At 35.1% G+C, this 9,786-nt stretch overlaps 1 protein-coding gene across 5 annotated transcripts; it reads left to right on the forward strand.

Moving 5' to 3' along the window:
- Positions 1-1,452: 1,452 nt before the first annotated feature.
- On the forward strand, positions 1,453-8,833 carry LOC107011291. 5 transcript variants are annotated; one of them, XM_015210713.2, is made up of 17 exons: positions 1,453-1,609; positions 2,862-3,083; positions 3,173-3,334; positions 3,505-3,555; positions 3,904-4,038; positions 4,253-4,276; positions 4,397-4,508; positions 4,650-4,775; positions 4,893-4,942; positions 5,729-5,884; positions 5,961-6,056; positions 6,151-6,266; positions 6,423-6,546; positions 7,199-7,312; positions 7,548-7,628; positions 8,319-8,477; positions 8,553-8,833. In XM_015210713.2, exons 1-16 carry the CDS (start codon positions 1,544-1,546, stop codon positions 8,463-8,465), a joined length of 1,782 nt encoding a protein of 593 aa, XP_015066199.1. In that variant the 5' UTR covers positions 1,453-1,543; the 3' UTR covers positions 8,466-8,477; positions 8,553-8,833. The 5 variants fall into 5 exon arrangements, with proteins under 5 accessions (XP_015066199.1, XP_015066198.1, XP_015066200.1 ...); XM_015210712.2 differs by having other exon boundaries at positions 8,556-8,833; XM_015210714.2 differs by having other exon boundaries at positions 2,862-3,018; positions 3,225-3,334; positions 8,556-8,833.
- Positions 8,834-9,786: the final 953 nt, after the last annotated feature.

Below are 9,786 nucleotides of genomic sequence, written 5' to 3' on the forward strand. Positions count from 1 at the left end.
GTAGTAAAAATTGTGTTGTTTGAAAAGCATTTATATATAGCACAGACAAATAAGATGGGTTGGGCTTGTGGCGGGATGATAGGAGTTGGGGTGCGGTTGGAGACTTAGGGTCGAGGTCGAGGGGGTTCAATGGTCGGGGTTGGGACCTTGAGGTGAGGTTCAAAAGTGATTGAGGTGGACAATCAATGTAAATACGTACTAGTTAAGAAACTTGTTTTCCTTATTTTCATCGTATGTATACATTTCTAATTTAGATTTTAATGCTCTCTCTTTTCTCTATTTAAGAAACGGCCCTTTCTAAATCCCACACATCATAAGTAATTTTGTTAACGGCCCTTTCCAAATCCCACACATTATAAGTAATTTTGTTATGTATGATGAACTTATTTCTAGAGAAATTGTTTCTAAAATATTTTAATGGAAAAACTAGAAAAAAATAATCTTGGAGTTTCATGAGTAATATATATTTGTCTAAAAGACTAAAACCTCTGAATTTTCTATTCATATGCGAGGAATATACATGAAAAATAGAGAAAGGGTCAAAAATATCCATCGATTTCAGTTTATTAGTTGACTATATTCTTACCGTTAAAACAAAGTTATTTTTACCCATATCGTTACCAATTTCATCATTTGTATCCCTTAATTGACCGAAATCCCCAAATTGATCAAATTAACTCGAACTTTAAAAATGACCCATTTCCCATTTTAAACCCAATGCCCCGACCCTCTAAATATAACCATTACCCTTTTACCCATTCTCTCAAATTAACCCAAATCCTCGGTTAAAGCCGTGACAACTAGTTCAAACAATCATCACTTTCCTCTCTTGCTCCCACAAATTGCTACCCAAATCCTCTCTCCAATCCTACCTTCCTCGCCTCACTCGACTCCGACTCCGACATTCTTCGTCGGCCTACACATTGGCACTGGGTATCACTTGCCATCGAATGAGAATTATTTTTTTACTTTAACATTTTGCCTTTAATTCTTTTATACTTTCATTTGGTTAATTTGTTTTTCTATGAACTCTTGATCACATGACAATAACTATCTAGTTACGTCAATGTCCTGTTCAATAATGCTATTATTTTAAGCAAAAGAAAATGTATCTAATGCCAAGAAATATTCATTTCTTGATTAAATCTAAAAATACTAATAAGTGTATAGAGTATTATTTATAAAATAGTTTCACAAATTCCATGAGTGATTGTACATTACATTTTAAAACATGTAAGTTTCTATGCAGAATCAACAAGCTAATAACTGCACTTGGGCGAGTTTTTGCTTTTGGGCTTTTAAGTGAGTAACCCATTTTTGATGTGCACTAGTCCAAAGTCCAAATGTTTAGCATCAAATCAAATATGGGCCAAATTGTCCAGTAAATGGGTTGACCCACATTTTCTTCCAGAAATCTCATGTACTACTCTGTAACATGTATGTGGTGTAAATTAATTCTTACAAAATTTCCATTGTCACTTTATGAACCACATATTCTTTAATTTTAAGTTTTGCACTCAAAAATAAGTTGGCTTTTGGGAAGATGGAATCTTGTTATTTCTCTGTAACAAAGCCATCATCATCATCTTCAACTATTCTGAATTTTCAGGTACAACTTTTCTAACATGTCCTTTAATAATTGTTACATTTTTAAATATTTGTGTCTTTTTGTATGTATTATACTTATCTGATTATGCATTTCAATTTTTACATTTGATCACTGGGTGAAATAGCTAATAGCAAAATGGTAGTTGTGTTATGGGAAACTTTAGCGTGTAAAGGGAGACAAAACATAGTTATTTATTGTTATTATTTTCTTAGTTAGGTGCAGTTAAAAAATTGATCCTTCGAGAGGGTGAGGCTTTGTGTGCAAGAGTTTGCCTTAAGTTGGTGATTGAAATACTTGTAAGGACATATTGATGAATCCTTTTTTGTTTTCCGGGTTAAATGGATAATAAATGGCATATGTACTCTTAAGGTAGTTCAGTAATTGTTTCTACTAAGTTACTGTTATATTCCAATATTTGTTGTTAAAAGGTGCTACGAGCCCTCTGCCTAAACACATCTAACCAGCTCGAGTGGTTCACTAGTTCCACTGACTAGACCAAAAGATGTATTTACTAGTTAGTATGTCTGCCCATACTGCCTGGAGGAGATATAACCAAATTCTGTTAGTTATCTACATTCCTGTATAGCACTATATTTGAAAAGCGGTTTTCTTTTTTTGACTCGTAGTTGTTGGATTCTGATTATGTATAGGTGGCTTAGAGTCATCGATCACTCATAATTTATTTCATAAAACTGTGCAAAGTGTCCATAACCCAGTTTTTGTAGAGAAGCAATAGTTAAAACCATAATGTAGTAGTCTTAGTCTACATGAAACAGAGGTATACATGGAATTTTAGTTGGAAGAAAGTATTAGAGGTGAATGAAAACTATGATTTTTTCTTGAGGGTTTTTTGCTGGGGCGGTTTTGTGTGTTTTCTTACTTGATGTTGATGCGAAATACTTGGTTATTTACATGAATTTATCAACCTGTCAGTAGTTACTACCATGAGAATAGCTTTAGGACTTTGTTTATCAAATTCTCTGCCACTAAACACACCATGAAGCTTTGTGACGTATTTCCGGTTTTGGATGCATTTGATGATATCATAGTTCCAAAAAATAGAGTATAATATGGAATTGTTTTAACCACTGAAAAAATGCTTAGACTTGCAATTCATTTGAAGTGTAAATTGGACTTCAGGTTCATCTGTGGACGACTGCATTGCTTCATTTTCCTTTTCTGTATTTCCTCCTCCATTCTTGCAATTTCTAACTTTTACCATTTATACGTTGTATCTGGTAATACATTGCAGGGTGTTTCATCTCTTGGTGGAAGATCGTCTCAGAAATCCTTAGGTGCCCCATCTCATCTTTCCTGGCCATTATCTGGACCTAATAAGAAAAGTCAAAATTTTGTTTATAGGCGGAAGACGTTTAAGGGACCCATATTGGCAGAAGCTGGAAAACAAGGTTGGGATTTTGGCAGATTTATAAAGACATTATATTTTTTTAATGGCCCTCCTTCCCCTGCAAAGGTTGGCCTTTCTTTTCCCTTTCTGGCAAGTGGCATAAGACTCTTTTGTAGCGCTTCATTACTTCTAACCGATTTATCTTTTTCTTAAAGTTCTTTGAATCACTGATTGAGAAACTAACTGGTCCATCGCCTAGTAAACCAGTTAACTCGATGGATTCTTCTGGAATTACCCTGGTAACTGGAGCCACTGGTGGTGTTGGGAGAAGAGTGGTGGACGTATTACGCAACAAGAAATTGTCTGTCCGAGTACTCGTATGTTCTTCTGATCTTTTCTACCTTTGTTGTTTCCTTTCTAAGATTTGTATAACTCTTTATTTTGCTTACTAAATGGAAAAACATGTTATTTGAGTAGAAAAGAATAATGTTCACTCCCTCTATTTTAACTAAAATTCCCTTCTTCGTGACATTCTTAAATACTTTAGGTCAGAAATGAAGAGAAGGCAAGAAGAATGCTTGGTGAAGATGCTGACCTGGTGAGTATCCTTTTTCATGTTATTCTCACTTTCTCTACTCTGATATCCAGGCATGGTTTATCTTTGCTGATATAGTTTGAGACTCAGAAGTTGATTCTTCTCCTCTAGGCTCTAATTACAGCTGAGAAGCCCTATTATGGCAGTTGACGTTTCCTATATTATTTCATCGAAAATTCAACTGTTCCTGCCAAATTCATATTCCTTTTCATGAACTTCCTTCTGTTATTCTTTTCATTAATATATCTGCAACACAGAAAATTAATATCAGGACTAACGCACAGTTGTTACAATACATACACTGACATATTCAACCAAATGAACTTGTGCTTTCTCTTACTAAAATCTTAGGTTGTTGGAGATGTTACCAAAGCAAGCACTCTGCTTCCTGAGTACTTCAAAGGGATAACAAGCGTAATTAATGCTGTTTCTGTCATTGTTGGCCCGAAGGAAGGGGATACCCCTGACAGGGAAAAATACAGTCAGGTAAATAAGCTGTAACTTTTGATAAACTTCTGTTGTGTATTCTTTACATCACTCTGTTGCTAGGCCATAAATTCAACTCTCGGTCCTTCTTTGACTAAAACTACAATCACTTGTTTTTCTTTGTAGTCCATGTATGAGTTCATTGGTTTCATCTTTTAGCTTTAACATAATATTACTTCTTGCTTATGCTTATACTCTTTATGCGAATCTGCAGGGAATCAAGTTCTTTGAACCCGAGGTGGCCAACTGATTGCCTATCCTTGGAGTCATATTGTACTGTTTCCCTTCCAATTATATAAGCCAACTTTGGTGTTGAGGCACCAGTTCACTAAGCATCCTTGTTTACCTGGCAGAACAGATTAAAGGTGACTCACCTGAAATGGTGGAGTACGTTGGAATGAAGAATTTAATAAATGCTGTTAAAGAAAATCTTGGCATTCGCACAGGAAAACTACTATTTGGATATGAAGGTATGCTATTGCAGAATGAAGAATCCATTGTTGAAGTGTTAAATTTGGCTCTTAAAATCAGATACCAACATTATAACAAATTGGAAAATGAGGTTGTTTAGTTTCGTATATAGATTGACTTTGTTCGGTACTTCCATGCAGGTAATTCATTTAAAGAACTTCCTTGGGGTGCTTTGGATGATGTTGTGATGGGTGGAGTGAGTCAAAGTACATTCCAGATAGATCTAACTGGTGGGGAGAATGGTGGACCAACAGGACTTTTCAAAGGTTACCTTTCTTGATAGATAAAATGTTCCGGGTGATACATTGTTAGAAGTCCGTCGATTCGTGGTGATCTCTAATTCTTAAAGCATCAATTTTAACTTTTGTTTCGTGTGTGTTCAGGTGTTGTTACCACGGCTAATAATGGGGGGTTTGCCAGTATTAGGACAAAGGTAAAAAAAATGAAAAATCATTAAGTTGGTTTTCTGTTTGTTTTTCTTTCTTTCTAAATCATGTTTGGTTTTGAAGTTGTTGACATGCCTGAGGCTTAACTTTTCACTTATATCAGATTGATGTGTTTATGTATCGTTAGCCCAAGAAATTATTGTCTCTCTCTTTTTGTTTATAATTCTTTTTTGAGTTTTTAATCATTACTCGAATCCCGCTCATAACCAGTAAGCTATAAAGGTCCAGTACCATACCTGTACTTGTATTTAATTTCTGTGTTTGGTCTGTTACTATCCTGTTATTTCAGCCATTTGACCAAAAAAAGACATTTTAGCTATTATATTCTGCAGGGAGCTACTATTTGACTAAAATTTTAACATTTAGACTTGAGAGACATTTATTGACTTACCTCCTTAGTTGGAGATTTGGAGTATTCATCATTGACTTTTTATCACTCCTAACTACCCATATTAGAGGAGCTAGAAATATCCAACATGGACGGAATCCAGCCTCCTGCTATCGTTTACTTCTTTATCTTACATGGAAGATGATTCCACCCTCCTTACACCATTCCTATTTTTGCCCCAATTAGCATGATGGTGTTATCCAAGAATAAGATCATATTTCCTAATAAGTGACTTAACCAGTAAGTGTTCACTATGGGTGTATGGCTGTTAATTTTACACAAAATTGCAGTTGCATGTGAGATATAATTTTCATGAGTGAAGCTCGAGTAGCATCTTAGCCAAGAGCTAATTGTACTTTTTGACTCTCTTGTCCCTGTGTTGCAGAACTTTTCTGAACCCGAAGACCTTTCTGCTTATGATGGCCTAGAGTTGCGCCTTAAAGGTGATGGCCGTCGTTATAAGCTTATTGTTCGCACTAGCAGTGATTGGGATACTGTGGGTTATACAGCAATCTTCGATACCGTCGAGGGTTGGCAATCGGTTAGTTTCTTGTGAATTTCAGCAATTTGCTTATTTTCCTCAAATCTAAATTTTATCCTAAGTGCATCATTTCCAGGTCCGTTTGCCCTTTTCTTCTTTGAGGCCTATATTCCGTGCACGAACCGTACTAGATGCACCACCTTTTGACCCCAGTCAAATCACATCATTACAGGTATTTTATGTCAGCAGCTTACCTTTGTTCATCTTTGCACACTCTTTCCCAGCTTTCTGCATTTTTACTTTTTCTTTTTCCTGTAAATTTGCAGCTTATGTTCAGCAAATTCGAATCTGATGGTAAACTGAATCCAACATTCAAAGAAGGTCCTTTTGAACTTCCTGTATCATGCATTCGAGCTTATCTTAAAGATCCCATAACTCCCAGGTTTGAATCTAGATCCCACTTTTATATTGTTAGTTTAAACTTGAAGCAGTGAATTTTTCTTCCTTATTTCTTTTTTTTTGGTTTGTATATAAACTTGAACTGGTGCAGCATTCTTCCTTGATTTTTCGGTTTTGTACTAATTCTACTGTCCTGCAGGTTTGTACATGTGAGTTCTGCTGGTGTAACTAGACCAGAAAGACCAGGAATTGATTTAAGCAAACAGCCTCCAGCTGTGCGATTGAACAAGGAATTGGGCTTCATCCTGACATTCAAGTTAAAGGTTTGTACCTTGAGTTTTCCTACATCTTTCACAACGAGGATAAATGCCTTGTTAAATGATTAATGGTTAGGATACTTATCCACCAAAAGAAATGCTTATAATGGTCTGGGTGGAGCCCCAAATCTAGACCTTGCAGTGGAGTATAGTAAAATGGGATTGTGATCTTTTAAGTAAAATGTCTTATTATTTAAAAATGATAAATGGTCATTGAGATGGATCGATGATGTTCCCATTGCAGCGACAGGGACTCATTAAGAGAGATTTTGTCACCATTGAACATAAATGGTTAGCTTGCAACATTTCCGAAATTAACCAAAGTTGCATGTCTGTTAAGCTGGTGGTTTTGTCAAGTGTTAACCCTGTTGGAAGTTGTCATAAATTTTTTGACCATATACAAAGTAGATAATAGTTATAATTAAGTAGGAGATAGGGCCCTTTGCAATTATCTCTCTCTGAAAATTGTAGGAGATAGAAGTCTTCTTCTTGGCATGTGTTGCTACCTACACATCCCATTTGATAACAGCTTACATCTCGGTTTACAATGAGCATTCTGCAATTAGTATCGACTGGAAAAAGGACGTTGAGCTCTTTCTATCTTGAGTGTTTTACTATTTGAGATCCCTATTCTCACACTGGTAAAGTTTTGTGCCAGGGGGAGGATGAGATTCGAGAATCTGGGATACCGTATACAATAGTCAGGCCTTGTGCCTTAACTGAGGAGCCTGCAGGAGCTGATCTCATTTTCGATCAAGGCGACAATATCACGGTATTTTCTCAGGAATTAGAAATTTATCTTCTGATTTATAAAGCCTTGTATAATTTCGTGGTATGTGCTCAGAATTAGAGAGTTGTTTTCTTATTTATTAAGTCTTGTGGAGTCTGTATAATTCTTTTTATGTCCTCCATAAAGTCTAGCTGAAGATCACTTTTCGCATAATGTTGACGGTGTTGAGATTTCTTTCTATTTTTCTCATGCGAACATTTGTATCTGGTATGTACAGGGGAAGATATCCCGTGAAGAAGTTGCTCGAATATGTGTGGCAGCTCTGAAAAGCCCCTATGCATGTGACAAGACATTTGAGGTGGTGCTTTTTCCTTACAATATGACAAATATGTGTTTTTTTCTGATGTTCCCGTACTCTGCAAAGTTATATTTGTCTGACGAGAAACATGTTGTATGACTACTCTATTGATCCTGAGTAGCTTTAAACCACACTTATTGCATCTTGTGTTTGTATTGCCTCTAATGTTCGATCCATTGGCTAGATGGAAAGAGGTATATGCATATTCTATTTTTAAGGTATGTTTGTCTGGATCGCCATTAATTTAGATAGATATTTTGGATTTTCAGCTTTTCAGACTCATGCATCTAAATCTATTTGGATAAGAGGCAGAAATTTTTTTTAAAGGGTCTGGAAGCACTGACAAATAGTAGCAATCTTCAGAACTGTGTACATATCACTTCATGTTATACTATTAACTCCAATTTAGAGAGAATGAACTGCTACGAGAATTTCATTAGATTCTTGCATAGTTTATTCTATCTTCTTCTTCTGTTGGTGTCAACACTGTAACGAAAAATTAATGCTGCATCTGTGGCTGCAAATTGATACACAAACACTGAAATAGCTTCCGTGAAAGTAACGACAGTTTCCTGCGATGTGTTTGAAGTCCTCACAAAGGTTTTCCCGTAGAAGGAAAATAGACATATATATATATATAGGAATGAGTGTGTACTAAGTTACTAACATCTCACTACTTCTTCTGGTCAGGTTAAAAGTGTCATTCCATTTAGTGAGCCGTACACGGTGGATCCAGAAAACCCTCCTCCAGAGAAGGATTACGATGAATTCTTCAAGACTCTGAAAGATGGCATCACTGGGAAAGAAAGCCTAGAGAAGACACCCATCTCTGTATAAAGACCTAGCATGGTATGTTACTTATCTAAGCACATTTCAACGTAACGATTTATTGCTCACTAGTTGATATTGATATGCATATGTTAGCAGGCTGCAACGACATTATTAACAGAAGAAGGTCGTGCTTTGGGGTTTTGTGACCTGAACCTAGAAATTAAGACTCAGATTGAGGTGTGTTGTGTGGTTCATTCCCAACTCCCCCTAAAAGTAAGAAACTAAGGTAATCTGATCTTCATGGTCCAAAAGGCAGAAAAGAGGTAATTTTTAGCTTTCATAAGTTCAGTCTCATATTGAAATAAATAATAGAATGTCTACCAACTACCATGAATATGAAATGAATATATTGGCATCTTACTTACCACGTATTATCTACTTTGTGTCAAAGCGCTGATACTATAAGTTCTGTTTAAAAGTTGAAGTTTTGTTTTAATATACAAGGTAGATATTTTATGTTGTAATTTTTCATATAAATATGAAAATACCACGAGTTATAAACGTAAAGATTAGAATTTTTCAATGTGAATTATCAAATCCCCTATAAGATTATCTTTACATCAAAAGTAGAAAAGAGAACTCTGGATTGACTTATTTTAAAAGTAATTTTTGAGCTAAAATAGCTTTTTAAGTATTATTTTCAGAGAATTTGGGTAAGTGAAGAAAGTGCTTAAAAGTACTTAATTTCAGGCTAAAACGTTAAATATAAGCCAAAAGTTATTGTTAAGAATTTTAAATTATGACTTGATTCATAAATTAAAAATAAAGTCCATCCACACCGTAATTAAGGCTTCATCCTAATTCTGGTCCAGCAGCTCGATGTATCATTAGAAATGGAAAGGCCGAATCATAAATAGATCTAAATTTATTGGATTTTTCCTTTCATGTATCTTAATTATGTCATTTTTCTATTGAATCATTGAGACACTTATGATTTGTTTCTTTTAAACGTTGTACGCTGATTTTGATCGATTTTTCTATTGTTAATGCCTTCAATTGTGTTTATATTCTAATGATTCTGATCAAAGGAATGAAGATAAATTGTGTGTTAGTGTCATTTGTATTCTAATGTGTTCAAATGACTTGAAGTAAAACACAATTATTCTTGAAAATTTTCACTATCAATTGGACTAATGAATTTTGAAACAACGTATGTATTCTCTATCAATACCCCTTATAAAATCTAATTCAACACCAACCAACGATGTTTAAAGAATAAAGTTCAATAGAAAAATAGCATAACTAAAACACCTCTTAAATATCTATTTATGTATTTGGCCAAAATAAAATAAAATTAGACTACATAAATCATAGATAATAATCAGCG

This window comes from Solanum pennellii, chromosome 2 (assembly GCF_001406875.1).
Source record: "Solanum pennellii chromosome 2, SPENNV200".
NCBI classification, from domain to species: domain Eukaryota; kingdom Viridiplantae; phylum Streptophyta; class Magnoliopsida; order Solanales; family Solanaceae; genus Solanum; species Solanum pennellii.